At 35.6% G+C, this 19,362-nt stretch overlaps 1 protein-coding gene across 3 annotated transcripts in view; it reads left to right on the top strand.

Annotated features, from left to right (window-relative positions):
• The window catches only part of Phtf2 (putative homeodomain transcription factor 2), a 107,933-nt gene that overhangs the window by 78,501 nt on the left and 10,070 nt on the right, over positions 1 to 19,362 (top strand). For 2 of the 3 annotated variants that reach the window (XM_013035282.1, XM_013035281.1), the window contains exons 10-14: positions 4,142 to 4,360; positions 11,899 to 12,027; positions 13,354 to 13,626; positions 13,867 to 13,998; positions 16,567 to 16,653. In XM_013035282.1, the coding sequence (XP_012890736.1) occupies positions 4,142 to 4,360; positions 11,899 to 12,027; positions 13,354 to 13,626; positions 13,867 to 13,998; positions 16,567 to 16,653 (840 nt within the window). Of the gene's footprint in view, positions 1 to 4,141; positions 4,361 to 11,898; positions 12,028 to 13,353; positions 13,627 to 13,866; positions 13,999 to 16,566; positions 16,654 to 19,362 lie in introns of those variants that run through there. The other variant, XM_013035283.1, reaches the window with a different exon arrangement.

Genomic DNA, 19,362 nt, shown 5'->3' with positions numbered 1-19,362 from the left:
CTTGAGCTGAAGAGCTGAGGGACAGCGCCCAGGCCCAGAGTTCAGGCCCCATGACCCGACCCCCCCCCAAAAAAAAAAGTCTCAACCAGACTTTCCTGCCCAGGCTTGCTTTGAACCGTGATTCTCAGATCTCAGCCTCCTCAGTAGCTAGAATTATAGACATCAGCCATTGGCACCTGGCAACAGCTACTTTTTGACATGTTCTTCTTTGTGGCTGTATATCTGGTTAATCTTTCTGGTGACTGTGGTTATGTGTTCTCTCAGTAACTACCATTAGAAAGACACTAATTTAGTATGTCTGCCCACTTTTTCTTCATCCACATCATCTGATGTGCCATTTCCTGTTATTAAACTAAATAAACAAGCTTGCAAAATCTCAATCTGATATACAATTAGAAGTTCATGGAAGGAAGAAAGCTATTTGACCCCTCATCTACAGAATAAATAATTTGATTTTTGAGTTATTATTCTCATGATCTTTGCTCCTCTTGATTTGTAGCTCTATACTGAACTATTGATATTCTTGAAGCATAGATACATTATATTCTACTAAACTTTTAAATGAAAATACTGCTTAAAATCATCTAGGTTTTCACTCTCATAACTAGTTAATAGGCATTAGCTGTTTTCAGTCTTTTTGCTGATATAATGCATTACATAGAAAAAAAATACTTTATCCATAAGCAGACAGTTTAGACCAAAAAGGCATTTTAAATGCTTCAGTACAGTTTCCAAAAGTTATGATTCTTATGAACTAAATCAACATTAAAGGATATTTTTAAGTTAAATTTATTTTTCACTATCTTTAGTTGTACAAACAGGTTTTAGTTAAACATTTAAATGTATGAGTATAGTACATCCTTATTAATGTAAAGGACATTTTTTTCAAAAAGTAACATGGACAGAGATTTGAAGTATTGGTCTGCTTTGCTTTTTTTGTTTGTTTTTTTTGCTGTATACTGAGAATTGAACACATAGTCTCCTGCTTACTAGACACTTACTGTCCTATTTACCACTTGCCAATCCAGCCTTGTATTTTTATATATATTATAAATTATTACTCTCACCTAACATTCTTGGTGTTTTTTCTTTGAGTGAGGCACAAACAAATCATTATGCAACTCCAGGCACAATAAACATCTCTAGCATCTAGATTTGCCAGTTACCACTTTAAAAGAAAACACACACAATACAAAAAAGCTGAGTATAAAATGGCTTACAATACCTATAATTCTAGCTACTTCAGGCTGAGATTGGGAGATTGCAGTTTGAGGTTGGAGCTGACTCTAGACAGATGGATCAAGATTCCATTTCAACCAATAAAATAAATAACAAATAAAAGTGTGCTCAGTGTTAAGTCACTTTCCCACCTACATGGGAAAGCATAATAGGAGGATTGAGGTCCAGGCCAGCCAAGGCAGAAAATGAGAACCTATTAAAAAAAAAAAAAAAAGGATTAAAAGATACAGCCCAAATGGAAAGTGCACCAACCTACCCCTGGATTAAAACCTCAGTACTGTTAATGTTTGGGAAAGCACTTTGTCATGGGTGGGACTGGTGGAGTTCACATTAAGATAATGAGATAATTGCAGCCATTTATTGTTAGACTTCCAAAAGCAATACCTAGTGAAAAACTATTAAGAAGCATACAGTTTTTCATAAAGGATCATCCCATCTCTGGCAGGTAATATACCAGACCACCATAGTATGTGGCACCAAGAGTGTTCGAGATTGGAAGGGGATCTTGTCATTTCATCTGTAACTTTTACTCTCCTATTTTTTGTTTTTCTTTCCTTTTCTACTGTGGCTGGCTTCTTCTGTTCTCCTGTCAGGAAGATAGTAGTGGAATTAGTGATCTGGGATATAGAATGTGTTCTAGAGAATCTACAGGTTCTTTCCTCTGTCTTGCTTGGTTAGATTCAGCTAATATTTTTCAGTTTTTTTCCTCTCTGTTTTAGACTAGTTTTACATCTAGTGAAGGCAGCATTTGAGCAGAAGCTTAACAGTGAAATCCTGAAGTTGGAGTTAGATCATTTAAGTGACTTTGGGAAAGGACTTTTTTTAAATGTTTCTGACTTTCTGCATTTGTACAGTGGGGAAAAAAGATGGTCCAAATAGATTATTAGGGTTCAGTACAATTATGTCTAAATTGACTAACATGAGGAATTCATTATAAATGCTATTCTTTTCAAATAATAACCAATTTTCCTCTAATCTCTATTTATATGCTAAGTTTCAGTTGTCTATCTAAAGATTTGAAATGAGCGGAGCAAACCAAATTAAATATGGTTTACTTGAAATAGTTGTTTCAATTCTAAAATTTCTTAGTTTTAGGCATTTTCAATATTTGTAGTGAAATTCAAAGTGGCTATTGTTAGAATTCTGTTTGAAATATAAGCAATTATACACATTTTTTGGATTTTTCATTTGCAAAATAATCTATTAGTTTTTGGCAAAATACACTTATAAAGAGTTATAAATAGCTCCGAGTCCCCAAAATAACCCATAGTTTTAATTAAAAATCATGCCTTTAATTCTGTTGTTTACTTCTGCATATAATGTGTGCAACTGAAGTTAGTGATAATCTAACTTTTCCATTAAAAATGATCAGTTATGGAGAATAATACTTTCTGTGCATTAAAAATGGTAACAAAACACTGCAACAAGGACACAGGATGACCCGTTGTAACAATGATATCCACAGGACAGTATATTGGAAACAAACTTTACAACTTCAGGCAGGAGTTGGAGGGTGGGGAGTAGGATGGGAGGTGGGAGGAGGAAGAGATAGTATGATAACAAGGGAAGGGTAACAATGATCTCATTGAGTAATGTACTCATTGCCTTACTCATGTAACTGTAACCCCTCTGTACAGCATCTTTACAATAAAATAAAATTTAAAAAAACTGTAGTAATGGAAATTACTCACGGTTCAAGTATTTTCTTTGACACTTGTGAATCTGAAATATTTTTGGAGTAATTTTTCTAAAACAAAGACTGATTTTTTACCTTTTTGTCTGTTTTTTTTATTTTTTCGTTGATTCTTTCATACATTTTCCTGTTCATGTCTTCAAAAATTATTTACTCACCCTTTGTTTCTTTGCCCACACTTCATCAATGTGCTAAATATAGACTCATTCTGTATTTAGTCAATAAATTGTTAGTAATATATACTTTACTCATCCAGGATATTTTGTTACTTCTGGTTATATTAATCTTTTGTGGAGAACATTGAATGCATGAACACTTAATTAAGATAGGGAAAATTACATATTTTAGAAAGTAATGCAAAAATCTATTCTTAGACGAATAGAAATCATATAGGATCAAATTGATTTTTCTAAGTAGCTGGTTTAAACCATTTGTTGAACCTTTACGCCAGATTTATAGTCAAAGCCACATATTCAATTAATTTTCAAGCACGATTAGTGATAAAAGGAATGAACATAATCAGAGCCTAAAGTGGTAAAGAACTAGCTATTTTTGATGCTAAAGAGGACCTTAATATCACTGGAGGAAAAGGTTGTGTTCAAAAAGTAGCAGTAAAGACAAGGAATTTAAACTTTATCCAGTAGAGCAGTAGAAAGCTACAATAGAAGGATGTTGGCCAGAAGAGGAAAGATAATCTGGAAAGAAGGGCAATGTCCGTCAGGTAGGATGCTGTTAATAATAAATGTGTGAGTGATAATGAATCCATAGCTAGGCTAGGCTAAAGAGACACTGTGTCAGAAAACCAAGGGCTTCCAATATAGCTCAGTGTTGTAGGACTTGACTGCAATACTCTATGTATTATTAATCTCTAGCATGAAAAATGGGAGGAGAAAAAAAGCAGTAATAGTTAATTAAATACGGGCCATATGAGCTTATAGACTATATAGACTAGTCTCTGTCGACTAGACGCACAACTTTTTCTTGTAAATTAACATCTGAGCTGAAATATGCTCAAAGAAGTTTTGATTTGAGGGCATTTTGTTATTTCTTTAAAATTAACATGTATTTTTAATATTTTGCTAGTTTTTGCACTGTCATGACAGTGTGTTTTTGTTTCAGAAAACATAGCTATATATGGTTCTGATAGAACCCTCTGAGTTGGAAAGGGTACATAAATTGTATTAATGTCAAAGAATATCTTGATTTCAGGATGCCCCTAAATCGGGTACTAGTTGCAGCTCTCGCTGTTCAAGTTCCAGACAGGATTCTGAGAGCACAAGGCCAGAATCTGAAACAGAAGATGTATTATGGGAAGACTTGTTACATTGTGCAGAATGCCGTTCATCTTGTACCAGTGAGACAGATGTGGAAAATCCTCAAATTAATCCATGTGTGAAAAAAGAATATAGAGACGACCCTTTCCATCAGGTTGGTTTACAGTCTTGGATTATGTGGGGGCTATCAGTTGAGCTCCTTTGAATGTATGTACAAATCTAGTCTTATGGCCCAATCTTGTCTTGAGTGTATGTGCAAAACTTACAGCAGTGAAGAGAATCTTATATTCAATTAAAAATATTTTTGTAATTTTTTTCTTTTTGTATGAGAGCTGTGGTCTGGCTTCATTAGACTATAAAATCTAAGTGTTTATATTGTGGTTGTCTCTCTCATCTTGCACACATATGTCCCTGAGAAGTTATTGGTAAATAGGGTTCTGTGAGTCATTTGTATTACCAAATATCTATAGCCACACTATTCATTAGCAATATAAGAATCATTATCAACACTTACATGGTTAAATTAATTCTAATAGGGGTTTTTTTGGTGGAGGGTGTTAGTTGTGGCGCTTGAACCTTAGGGCCTGGGTGATGTCCCTCAGAGCTTTTGCTCAAGGCTAGCACTCTACCACTTTGGGCCATGGCACCACTTTCAGTTTTCTGGAGGTTAAGTAGACATAAGATTCTCACCAACTTTCCCACCTAGGCTGGCTTTGAACAGAGATCCCCAAATCTCAGTCTCCTAAATAGCTAGGAATACAGGTATGAGCCACTGGCGTCCTGCTAAATTCTAATAGTTTTAGTTACCAAATTTACTCAAAATACTTTGCATATCTAATATTAAAATATTAATGAACTACCTTACATTTTTGTACCAAGTCTTCAAAATCCATTGTAAACTCTTAAAGCACATCTTGTTTTTGAATAGCCACATTTTAATAGTTAATAGCCACATGTGAATAGAGTGTATTGTATTGAACAGTAGTTGTATGAGTTATCCCCATTTGAACATCCTATCAGTACACTGAATTCAAACAAGTCCTCTGTCTTTGCTTATAAATCTTTTTCTATTATTACACACTAAATCTTGGTGAGATGTATTCCCATATATGTACTCAACAACCCAGAAACTTAATGATCATTTAAAACCCTACCTCTTTCTCATTTTTCTCTGTCTTCTAACTCCTTATCAAATTCTGTCAATAAATCAATAGGTATACTCTTTAGAAAATTAGAGATAGAAGAAAATCCTAACTGTCTGATGAAGAGTAGTTCTAGTAAAGGGTAGTTATCCAAGAAACTATGTGGATTAAACAATAAACGTTTATTTCTCAGTTCTGGAGACTGGAAGTCCAAGATTAGGGGCTGACACTGGGTTGTTGGTGAATTCCTTCCTGGATGAAAGTCCCATCTTCCAGGCTAATGGTTGTTGTCTTCTTGTTGTCTTCTGGTATCTTCATATAGTAGAGAGTGAATTTTGGTCCTGTTTTTCCCTTATAGGGGTATTAGTGCTTCTCATTAGGATTCTTTACCCTAATTACCTTCCAAAGGTTCCACTTCCAAATACCATTACATTTGGCAGTTAGGCTTTAAGAGATGAATTTGAGGTAAGGGTGGAGTGGGAGAAGAATATAAATAGTCAGTCCATAGCACTTCTGATACTTAGTAATGAAAATTTAGAAACATTTTTATTAAAGGCATGTGGCAGAAAAAAATGCCTAGTTTCACTGCTTTCTCTGTCAGAATTCCAACAGCTATTTGTTTCCTTGTTAGTTGGACTTAAATTGATTTAATGTATACATTATTTGAAAAACAGCCCGGTGCTGATGGTTCATGTCTATAATCCTAGTTACTCAGAAATCTGAGATATGTAGCTTACAGTTCAAAGCCAACATGTATAGGAAAATCTATGAGATTCTTATCTCTAATAACCTAAAAAGTTGAAAGTGCAGCTGTGGCTCAAGTGGTAGTGCCAGGCTTGAGCAGAAAAGGCTAAGGAATAGGGCCCAGGCCCCAAGTTCAAGGCCTAGGACCAGTACATACATTAAAAAAAAAGCTGTGTACCAGTCATAGTTTGAAACCAGCTTGTATAGGAAAGTCCCATGAGACTCTTAATTTCCAATTGACCACCAAAAGTTGGAAGTGGAGCTGTGGCTTAAGTGGTAGAACTCTAGGCTTGAATGAGAAAGCTTAAAAATAGTGCCCATTCCCTGATTCCAAGCCCCAGTACTGGCACCAAAGGGGAAAAAAGAGGAAAAGAAAGGTGGGGGGATACAAGAATAGTACAGGCAATTCTGAATAATTATAGGAAAACTTGCTAAAAACATATTAAGGATGGTTTGATGTATAAATGACTAATAAGTGATATTACAAGTCAGGGCAAAAGGATGGATTGTATGGTAGTGATTGTGTTGTTCCATGTCCTTCCTAAATGTGAAGAAAAATACTTAATAAATTTAGGAAAAAATATGGGATTAACATCTTTGTTATTTTAATTTAGAGAAGAACTTTTTAAAACAAGATCTCAAAGGATATATTTTTAAAAATATACCTTTAAACTTAAAACTTTGGGTTACAAATTAGACCATGGTTAAAAGACATGACACAAGCTGAAAATATTTGCATCATATTATTAAAATATTACTTACACAGAAAACATAAAGAGCTCCTACAGAAGGACAAAGACAAAATAAGCAAAATGATACAAATCGGTAACTTAGCTAAGCAAACAATATAAGTAAAAACAATCAGTTTTGCTACTAGTTAGGTAAATTTAAATTAGAGCAATGAGATAACATACTGATGAGATTATTAAAATTTAAAAATGAATTTCAGCCAGGCATTGATGGCTCATGCCTGTAATATAAAGCTTCTCAGTGGTCCAAACCAGTCTAGGCAGGAATGTCTGGGAAACTCTCATCTCCAGTTAACCACCAAAAAACTAGAAGTGGGGCTGTGGCTCAAAGTGGTAGAGTGCTAGCCGAGAGCAAAAAAAGCTCAGGGACAGTGTCCAGGCTCTTGAGTTCAAGTCCCACAATTGACAAAAAAAGAAAAGTCTAATTTCAGTGTTTGGCAAAAATGCAGAGAAAAAACTTTTACTAAGGATATATTGACACAAATTTGTACTGCTGCTTAGGAGAGCAGTTTGTATACTTTAGGACCTTTTCTTTCCACAACAATGAATATTTCAAAGATAAACACAAGAAAACATTTAAAAATACTGCAGTGTACATTACAGTGAAAAGTTGGAACTAATGTAATACTCAACAGCTGTAAAATTATTAAAACATATAATGAAACAGTTATATAAACAGTGAAATTGAACTTAGTTACAAAAATCACATATCAATATATATGAATATCAATATGAATGTTTTGTGAACATTGAAACAAACTTAGCTTTTTGAACAAAAACAGTTTGCAGAACTATGTAACATACTATTGGTACAAACTGTTAAAACATGTAAAGGTATTTTACATATAGTTAGGAGTCTAAAAAATGCAAGAGAGGGCTGGGAAGGTGGCTCAGTGGTAGAGTGCTTGCCTTGCATGCATGAGGCCCTGGGTTCGATTCCTCATCACCACATAAGCAAAAAGATAAAAGCCGGAAGTGGTGCTATGGTTCAAGTGGTAGAGCGCTAGCCTTGAGCTGAAGAGCTGAGGGACAGCGCCCAAGCCCAGAGTTCAGGCCCCACGACCGGATCCTTCCCCCCCCAAAAAATACAAGAGAATAATAAATGCCAAATTTGGAATCGTAAATCTAGGGAATAAAGGAAGAGAAAGAAGCATTAGTTTTCAATTTTACCTAAAATGCTTTGTTAAACTATCTGAAGCAAATAGATAGGAAAATTAAAATATGGTAAACAATCTCAGGATGAATGAAATGTTTCAGATTTAAAATATATGATTTTGGCTTCTGGCTCTAGGAAAAGGAGCTTCTATTGCAGTGGGCTAAAGTGTTTGAATAAGGTTAAAGAAGTATGACCGTAAAAGTTAGGAGAAAATGAAGCAGTAAATGGAGAAATAAGAAATGAAAATATAGTAGTTACTATCAAGATGGCAAATTGAACATATTTATATACATATAAGAAAACCAGTAGGGGAAAATTGAGAGAAGTATAGAGGGGGGACAAAGTTGATTGGTAGAATGAGAGTTTCTTAGGATTCCAGAGGGAAATCATAATTAGGAAGAATATTAACCATTGATAGACACAACTTCACTTGAGATAAAAAGAGAATAAGTCTGGCTCAGAAGGTGGCTCAGTGGTAGAGTGCTTGTTTTGCATGCATGAGGCCCTGGGTTCGATTCCACATAAGCAGAAAAAGCTGGAATTGGCGCTGTGACTCAAGAGGTAGAGCGCTAGCCTTGAGCTGAATAGCTGAGGGACAGCGCCCAAGCCCAGAGTTCAGAGTTCAGGCCCCACGACTGACAAAAAAAAAAAAGAGAATTGAGTGTCTGAAGCAAGTACAACAATGAAAGAATTGTCATGATTTCTATTCTATAATATAAAAGAGGCCACAGAGTCTACTAGAAAGGGAGATAATACGATAGGTGGTTTGTGGATGAAGGGAGCTTGAAGTTATCATTTGGAGTGAATGGATGTAGAGGTATTATCGTACTGTGTGCATGTATTCAAAGCAATCAACAAACAAAGGAGGAGGCAACAATGCTTGCTAAGAAATGTACTCATGCCGGGCGCTGGTGGCTCACGCCTGTAGGAGGCTAAGATCTGAGGATCGCGGTTCAAAGCCAGCCCGGGCAGGAGAGACCGTGAGACTCCTATCTCCAATAAAACCACCATAAAACCGGAAGTGGCGCTGTAGCTCAAGTGGTAGAGCGCTCGCCTTGAGCTGAAGAGCTGAGGGACAGCACCCAGGCCCAGAGTTCAAGCCCCACAATGGACAAAAAAAAAAAAGAAAGAAATGTACTCATTACCTTGCTCACGTAATTGTAACCCCTCTATATGGTATTTTCACACACACACACACACACACACACACAAAACCTACAGAACTGCCAGGCACTGGTGCATCACACCTATAATCCTAGCTATTCAGGAGGTTGAGATCTGAGGAATGCAATTCAAAGTCAGCCTGGCAGGAAGGTCCATGAGACTCTTATTTCCAGTTAACCACCAGAAAATGAGAAGTGGCACTGTGGATCAAGTGGCAGAGCACTAGCCTTGAGCTGAAGAGCGCAGGGACAGTGCTCAGGCCCTGAGTTTAAGCCCAGCCCAGCACACACACACACACACACACACACACAGAAGATTGTTGATCAGTGTACATCATGTGTGTGTGTGTGTGTGTGTGTGTGTGTGCGTGCGTGCGTGTGTGTGCGTGCGCGCACACACAGTTCTTTTGACTGACTTTAAATTCACCAGTTTATAATAGTTATGTTCTCTTGCCTGTTGGCTTTCTAGAATGTAAGTGAGAAGGTTGCAAAGTAATTTCAGTACAGTGATGAACTTCTTGATTCTCTGTTTCTGTCTCTAGATTTACCTTCTTGATATTTATATGCCTTTGTTCATTAATTCAGTTTCTGTTCAAACTGAGTAAAAAAAAGTTGATAAATCCCTGGTTAAACTCTGATGCATTTCAATTTTATCACTTTGCATTTGGTGTCTTACACTTGTCCTTATATGCCCTAATCTTTTCTTTCTCCTAGCTTAATGTGTGTTAGCCCTCTACCATTTGAACCACAGCTACACTTCTGGCTTTTTCTTGTCTGGGCTGGCTTTGAACCATGATCTTTATATCTCAGCCTCCTGAGTAGGATTACAATTGTAAGCTACCAGTGCCTGGCTTTTCCTAGCTTTTTGACTCTGTTATTCTATTTGAAATAATTCTAATTGTTTCAGAATTACCAAATTTTCTGAGAAAGTTTGATACTTCTTTTAGTATAAATTACTTCTAACCCAAACTAGAATATTTTTCTTGGGGATAAATTATAAATTTGAAGGAATTCAGTTAATAGGTAATAACTAGTATTTCATAGTATTTCTTAAAACCCTCAAGTAATGAAATAGAAACCATGAAAGTAGATCATGAAATCTTTTATTTTTGGAAAAGCGTTTAACTGAACTTTCCTAGAGAAAAAATTTCATCCTTTATTTAAAATTCCAGGAACAGGTTTTTTTTAAAACCATATTTAATCAGATTTTTGCATTCCAAAGAAAATATAACTAGAATCCATTCTTCTATTTACTGTTAGCAAGTGATTTTAATGAACTACATTATAAAATATATATATTAGAATGTCAAATTCTCTTAATGATTTTCCTCATATATTATCTAAGCCAAACCTGTCCTTTTTATAAAATGTGGGGATGTTACCAGTCCTTTAAAGAGTTATGTTAGAAAGCTGTAATATAAGCAAATTATCCAACTATTCTAGATATAATCTTTAAGTGATAGTATTATCTCACAGTCTGCTTATACAAAAGGTAGTGTTTCATTAATTCTGTTTTACTCTTGTAATTATAGATCTAAAACAGAAAAGCTCAAACTTAAAATTTTGATTTTTTTTTTTTGGGTCCGGTCATGGGGCCTGAACTCTGGGTCTGGGTGCTGTCCCTCTGCTCTTTAGCTCAAGGCTAGCACTCTACCACTTGAGCCACAGCGCCACTTCCGGCTTTTTTCTTTTTGCTTATGTGGTGCTGAGGAATCAAACCCAGGGCCTCAGGCATGCAAGGCAAGCCTCTACCACTGAGCCACCTTCCCAGCCCCTTGATTTTTTTTTTATACTAAACCTTTCAGTTTTTCTTTCTTTTTAAATTCCTTGAAACATTGAGAGATCCTTTATCCTAATTCAGAGACTGCTTCTAGTTCTGTGTGTTTCAGCTTCCTATGATTGCTGTATCTGGGGGGGGAAAAAAACCCTAATTGACTTTCTTAAGAAATACTATTTAAACTGGATGCTGGTGGCTCACACCTATAATCCTAGCTACTCAGGAGGCTGAGAGCTGAGGATCAAAGCCAGCCCAGGCAGGAAGGTGAGACTCTTTATCTCCAATTAACTACTAGAAAATGGGAAGTGGCACTGTGGCTCAAGTGGTGGAGTGCTAGCCTTGAGCTGAAGAGCTCAGGGACAACATCCAGGCCCAGAGTTCAAGCCCGCATGACTGACCAAAAAAAACCCAACTATTTATAATACCAGAAAAGTAACTAAATCAGTAATCTAAAACTAACTAAAGGTAAGTGTGAGGGAGAGACTCAGGATGAAATTAAGGGGTTCAAATCTTAGCCAATGGACAATGGTCATTATAGACAAATTTTCATCCATTAATATCAGCATATTGGAAGCTACATACACTGATACAAAAATACTTTTCCTGACACATTTTAGGATATTTTAAAACTATACGTTACCTAATACTTGTTACAAAAAAGTTCTTAGGTTCTTTATATTGTAACTGCATAATTCCTTAGGTCATCTATTCAATGTTGTATATGCTAATTTTAAGTTGGAATTTTAATGTAATTGAAATTCTGTGTAGGAGTACAGATAAAGCACATATATGTTCCATTTATAAAATATGATAAATATATATCACATAAATATATCTCAGTTTTTATTTTAGAGTAATTAAAATTGTGCACAGTTTATATAATTTATAGGCAAACTTTTTATTTGTGAAATATAATAAATATTTTCACCAATTTTTCTTTTTTCTTTTTTTTTTTTTGTAGAGTCATTTACCCTGGCTCCATAGCTCCCATCCTGGATTAGAAAAAATAAGTGCTATTGTATGGGAAGGCAATGACTGTAAGAAAGCGGACATGTCAGTACTTGAAATCAGTGGGATGATAATGAACAGAGTGAGTTTTAAAATTTTATTCATTTCATTCAGCAATAAAATTAGTGACCATCAATCATTACTGAAATGTTATTAATGATCTCACCTGGGAAAAAAAGTTGTGCTTTTTGTCTCCATCCTGAACATTGATTTGTCACCAAATCATTCTCATCTTTTAACATTACTCTTGACCAGGATTAGAGAATACAATGTATAACTTTCTCTTTCAGACTATTTTCTTTTGCTTTCAGTGGGTAAATTGAGAACCCGCTAAATATATCCAGATGCTGATGAAGAGCTATTTTTCTGTATCATCTTTACTGGTTCAATTATCAGTATTCGAAACATAAAGATCAAGCTAGAAAATTGGTATTTAGCCTGGCACCTGTGGCTCATGCCTGTAATCCTAGCTACTAAGGAGGCTGAGATCTGAGGATCTCTGTTCAAAGCCAGGAAAGTCCATGAGACTATTGTCTCCAATAAAGCACCAGAAAACCAAAAGTGGCACTGTAGCTCAAGTAGTAGAGTGCTAGCCCTGAGCCTGAACAGCTGAGGGACAGCACCCAGGCCCAGAGTTCAACCCCACGACTGACAAAAAAAAAAATGTATTTATACTCATCTGCTTACATAACTATACAGAAGTAATTTAGACAATTATAAAAATCTTGAGTAGTTAGAAGAAGTATAGTGCAAACAGTGTGGGTATGATTTCTATTCAAATTTTATCTAATTTTTCTGGACAAGGAGGTATGATCTAATTTGTTATCCAAAATGTCTTTGGTGCATTATTATGCTGCAACTTTTGTCCTTAATTTTTGTGAAATACGAATTTAGAAATTGACATACTCTATTACATACTTCAATGTGAACAGGTAAAACCAATTAGCTAGGGTGTCTAGAAACTCTGACCTGCTCTCTCTTCTAAAATAGTATTGAGGAGACATCAATGTTTATAGAACCCAAGTTACACAGTGATTGAGTAAGTATAATTCCAGGAGTTGTTTCTTTAAAGACTTAAAATTAAGTGGGTATGAGATCTCATTTTGTAATATGCTTTTAACTTAATTAGATGCAGAGAATTTTTTCAATATCGAGTAATACTGGTATAATCATTAAGAGTGAGTAATCATATATACTTAAGGAATTAGAAGTCTAATGATGAATTATTTTAAAACTAAGATATAATTTGTTATAGTTGGCACTCACATTTCATTTGTATTCATGTACTAGAACTAATGTATTTAACAATGATTTCCTGCTGTTACAAATAATCTCAATAGGAATTCATTTTAAATAAACTTTAGGTATATATTTTCTTCTTTTTCTCTCTCCCCCTGACTCTATCAAGGTGAACAGCCATATACCAGGAATAGGATACCAGATTTTTGGAAATGCCATCTCTCTAATCCTGGGTTTAACTCCATTTGTTTTCCGACTGTCTCAAGCTACAGACTTGGAACAACTCACAGCACATTCAGCTTCAGAACTTTATGTGATTGCATTTGGTTCTAATGAAGATTTCATGGTTCTTTCTATGGTTATAATAAGTTTTGTGGTTCGTGTGTCTCTTGTATGGATTTTCTTTTTTTTGCTCTGTGTAGCAGAAAGAACTTATAAACAAGTGAGTATAATACAGACTTCTGAGTAGAGCATTTTGTTCTAATGCTATTTAGAGTATTTTAGTATTTCACTTCATCTTTTAACTTGATAATGTTGATTATTGATTTAAATTTTTATTATTTTAAATATTTTGCTTTTATAGAACTTAGCTAAATAAAATTATTACAGTTTATATTTTGGTGGTTTTTATTTTGCCATAGTAAGCTACTGGAGAATTAATCATTGTCTTAATCTTTTTTAGCGTTTGCTTTTTGCAAAACTTTTTGGACATTTAACATCTGCAAGGAGGGCTCGAAAATCTGAGGTTCCTCATTTCCGTTTGAAGAAAGTACAGAATATAAAAATGTGGCTGTCTCTTCGTTCCTATCTTAAGGTAGAATGATAGTGATAAAAATACGTTTAATGTGCCCCTCTGTTAGTTTCTTTGTCAATATCTACATGTCTATGAATGTATAATCACCAATTTCTCATTCAAAAGCTAAATTAGGGTTTTTGTTTCTGCCTAGAATGGTTATCAGAAGCCAGTAGAGGGAGCCCACTACTTAAAAAAAGAATCTTGAAGATTATAACCAATGGATGTCCTTACTGAAGTGACCTATTACTATTTTAAAATACTAGCTTGCAATTTTTTTAATTAATTTTTTTTTTATCAATCATTGGACTTGAACTCGGGGTCTGGGTGCTGTCCTTGAGCTTTTGGCTCAAGACAAGTACTGAGCTACAGTTCCACTTCTGGTTTTCTGGTGGTGATTGGAGATAAGAGTTTCATGGACTTTCCTGCCCAGGCTGGCTTTGAACATCGAGCCTCAGATCTCAGCTTCCTGAGTAGCTAAGATTATAGGCATGAGCCACCAGTGCCTGGTCTACATCGATCTTATGCTCTTTCTTCTCTAATCCTTTTTTTTTTTTCAGCTGGAGGCTTGAATTTGGGGCCTGGGTGCTGCCCCTGAGAGCTCTTTTGCTCAAGGCTAGCACTCTGCTACTTTGATGCACAGTCTACTTCCGGTTTTCTGGTGGTAATTGAAGATGAGTCTCATGGACTTTCCTTCCTGCCTGGGCTGGCTTCAAACTGTGATACTCAGACCTCAGCCTCCTAAATAGCTAGTATTACAGAATGAGCCACCAGTACCTAACTCTAATCTTTTCAGTATTTCTTCTATTAGTGGAATAAGATAGAAATATCCTAGAGTGAAAAGGAAAATATCTGAATTCGTTTTAAGAAAGAATTTTTATGGGTATTTTGTTGTATTTAAAAGCAGTGAATTTGATTATATGTGAAATAATCATAAAACTCAAGGATATTTATTCAAAATACTATGTTATTAAAATTAACACAAGACTAAAATATACTCAGACATGCCTAGATCCTCAATGGTTTTTATTTTGAAGTAACAATGAAAAAAAAGCACTATTTGCTTTTTGTTTTAAAAATTAATTCTTCTGTGATGGGTGCCAGTGGCTCATGCCTATAATCCTAGCTACTCAGGAAGCTGAGGATCTATGTTCAAAGCCAGCCTGGGCAGAAAAAGTCCATGAGACTCTTTTCTCCAATTAACCACTAGAAACCCAGAAGTGGCCCTGTGGCTCAAGTGGTAGAGCACTAACCTTGAGCTGAAGAGCTGAGTGCCCAGACCCAGAGTTTAAGTCCCACAACCAACCAAAAAAATTAATTTTTTTATTAATTTAAATTGTTAAATTTAGCTCTTAGTTTTTATTGGGAAGTATTATAAGTTAGCATAGATTTCTCTTTCCTCTGGGACACCATATTGTACAAAGATATACATATGATCTTTGTTGCTTGACATAGCAAAATTCTCTTCAGATTTTTCCCTCATTACCAATCCTAAGTAGGTATTACAGTATTGTATGTATTATTTTAGTCAATAAATATTTAATTTTAACCATTTGTCATTTACTGTTAATTGGATCAACATCTCTACCTTTAAGAGCTTACATTTTAGTAAGGAAAACATGGAAGCCCAGACATAGAAATTACCCTTGATACTTCACTCTCTTGATTTCCAGTGTCTACTTTATCACAGATTTCTCTCCTTTCTGCTTGTAGAATGTGTCTTGAATTGTTTCTTTTTCATTTCCAATTCTAACACACTAATTGAAAACAATTAGGATCTTCTGATTTGGTCTGTTGCAGCTGCCTTTTAACTGGTTTTCAAGCATTGACATTTCCTCTGTGATACTTTCTTCAGTTCACCACAGAGATCCCTTTAAAATATAGATTAGATCATATAATTCTTAAAACTTTTGGAAGTTCTCCATTTCTCTTAGGATAAACAACAAAATCCTTAAAAAAAAAAAAAGGACTGTGATCCTTCTTACTTTATGCTCTTCTTTCTATTTTTTCTTCTGCCTGGAGCACTGCTGTATGCCATCCTACCCCCACCCCATAGTTTCATATAAATATTACTTAGGGAGCTTTTCCTATGCCCCCTCTTCTCATCTCTAAATCTAGATTAAGTCTCCCTGAGGGATGCTTCAAAGTGTCCTATGAATAACATTCCTGCATATTACTCATTGCAGCTTATCACATACTCTCATGAGTATGAGTTTGTTGTGCCTTCTTCCCCTACTATGTCCTGAAAAGGAAAGGAATTTGTGTCTTGTTTTCTGTTATATTTGTAGCGCCAAACACAGTGCTTAGTTTTGAACAAATGCTCAAGAAACAATTGTTAGATAAAGGATCATAGTATTTGACAAAAAAAAGTTTTGTGAAAGTGTTGCTAAGGATTCTATACTACATAGTCATCACTTTTCAGGAAATGTTAACACTTCATAATTAATATTTATCTGTCAAATTAGGTATGTTTTCAGCACTGTAATCTATGACCAACCTGCAGTGATAAATCAACACCTTAATGAAAGCATAGAAATTAGTTGCTAATTAGTAAATGTATTTTAAAATGTTTTCTCTCTCCTCCCTCAGCGTCGAGGTCCTCAGAGATCAGTTGATGTCATCGTTTCATCAGCTTTCCTATTGACAATCTCAGTTGTATTTATCTGTTGTGCTCAGGTGAGTTAACTTATTCCAGGCAGAAATTAAATAATCAGATACATAACTATTGACATAACAAGATTTCTAATAATAAGTAACTAAAGCAAAAATTTCACTTGAGCCACAGCTCTACTTCAGCTTTTTGGTGATTAACTGGTGATGAGTCTCATGGGGTAGCCTGGGTAGGCTTCAAACCACAATCCTCAGATCTTAGCCTCCTGAATAGCTAGGGTTATAGGTATGAGCCACTAACACTTGGCTTTGAAATGATTTTTTTTGTCAGTTGTAGGGCTTGAACTCAGAGCCTGAGTGCTGTCTCAGCTCTTTTGCTCAAGGCTAATGCTCTACCACTTTGAGTCACAACTCCACTTTTGACTTTTGAGTGCTTAATTGGACGTAAGAGTCTCATGGGAACTTCAAGCCAAAGATCCTTAGATCTCAGCCTCCTCAGTAGCTAGGATTACAAGTGTGAGCCACCAGCACCTGGCTGAAATGGACTTTCTTGATTAAGTAAATGTACCTTTAGTCATCTCTGTGTTACGAATAGTAGGCATATGCTGAAATGTTTATTGAATGAACATAAAGTAATTCTTGTCTATAATCTATGGGATGGCCCTTACATATCCTGAAACAGACGTGTTAGATTAGAATTTGTTCCAACAAGCTCTTTATGTATTTAAATAATAATTTTAAATGTTTCTTCTCTGAATTGTCACTGATAACAAACTACATGATCTGTAAAACAATTTTCAGTAATCCAACATTAGGGAGATTTTGTTGTTGTTTTTGGTCTTTTTTTGTTTTTGTTGGTTGTGGGGCTTGAACTCAGGGCTTGGGTGCTGTCCCTGAGCTCTTTTGCTAAAGGCTAGTGCTCTACAACATTGAGCCAGGGCCACTTCCAGTTTTTGAGTGGCTAATTGGAAATGAGTCTCACTGGGACTTTCCTGCCTAGGCTGGTTTTGAATCATTATCCTCTGTCTCAGCCTTTTGAGTGGCTAGGATTATAGGTATACCCACCAATGCCTGGTTCAGCATTAGTTAGAAAGCACAAAATACCAGCATATACTCTTTGCTGTGAACTACAATACAAACTTCCATTTCAAGCAGTATAACATTAGATCTCATGAAAATTCTGCTTTAAAATGCAAAACAGTATCAAAGTGTATGTGTGTATATATACATATATAATGCTAATATTACTAGAGTATATATGGCATATATAACCACAAATATATACTATATAATGCATAGTATACAGTATATGTTTATATATATATATATATATATATATATATATATATATACACATACACACACATTGGAGAGGGTATACTGGGACTTGAACTCAGGGCACTGTGCCTGCTAGACAGACATTTTACTACTTGGCCCATGTCCCCAATCCTGTTTTGCTTTATTTTTCAGATAAGGTGTCTTTTTTTTTCCCCTAGAACTGACTTTAGGCTTCAATATTCCTAACTATACCCCACATCTATCTGGGATCACACCTGCATATGCCACCACACTCTGAATATTGGTTGATAGAGTGTTTTTATAACTTTTTGCTCAGGCTAGCCTTGAACCACTGTCTTCTTCATCTATACCTCCTGAAGAGCTGGAATTATAATGTGTATCATCACACCTGGCTATATGGTTTTTGTTGTTGTTATTGTTGTTGGTTTTTGTTCTGGTCCTGAACTTAGGGTCTGGGTACTGTTTCTGAGCTCTTTTTGCTCAGGTTAGTGTTCTGTCATTTGAGCCACAGCTCCACTTTAGCTTTTTGGTGGTTACTTATAGAGAAGAGTCTCATGGATTTTCCTGTTTGGACTGGCTTTGAGCCACAATCCTCAGTTCTCAGACTCCTGAATAGCTAGGATTATAGGCATAAGCCACTAGCACCTAGCAATCTATATGTTTTTTAATATACATAATTGAATTCACACAAAAAAACAGTAAGTAAGATGAAGATGAAACTACAATGAGAGCAATTAAGTGTACAAATTAATTCTATGGCAGCCTTAGGATAAGAGGCTTAGGTACATTATTACCTTTAGTGTCCCAGAGACCTGAACTCATCTGGCCATTTAAAGATAGGGGGTAAGGTGCTGGCCTGCATATCTCTGTAAACATGCTCACACTATGAAGTCAGAACTCTCAACAGCCTATATCCTCGGTGAAAAAGTAGGTAAAAAGAATTAATCTAGCATATAGAAAGAAAATGAGAAGCATTGTCTGACCCAGCTCGATCTCTGGTTAACCAGGAAGGGAGAACTGTCCCTCTAAGAATGTGTAATTGTAGGTCTGACCTTATTGCAGGTTTAGAGTTGAAGTTGTCATATGATACAACTAAGTTATCCCATAATTCCTATCAAGAAGTTAATATAAAAAGTGTTCTTAGGCACCTGGACACCTAGCAAAAGCAAAACCAACACTATATCTGGGACTATGACTTTGGTCCAGACTTCATAGGATTTCCCCAGATAAAGTTCCTTCAGGTTTCAAATCTTACAAAGAAAAAAAATCCAAAAGCAGGTAGTCAGAAAACAGCAGGATTAAATCACCAACTGTTGTATTTAATTAACTGATCAAATAAGCATTTTATATAAAGTGATTTAAAACATATGAAATGATTGGGCTGGGAAGGTGGCTCAGTGGTAGAGCGCTTGCCTTGCATGCATGAGGCCCTGGGTTCGATTCCTCAGCACCACATAAGCAAAAAGAAAAAAGCCA

Source organism: Dipodomys ordii, unplaced genomic scaffold (genome assembly GCF_000151885.1).
Source record: "Dipodomys ordii isolate 6190 unplaced genomic scaffold, Dord_2.0 Scaffold207, whole genome shotgun sequence".
In the NCBI taxonomy this organism is placed as follows: Eukaryota; Metazoa; Chordata; class Mammalia; order Rodentia; family Heteromyidae; genus Dipodomys; species Dipodomys ordii.
Note: the sequence above shows the minus strand (reverse complement) of the source record. Positions and strands in the feature narration are given on the sequence as shown.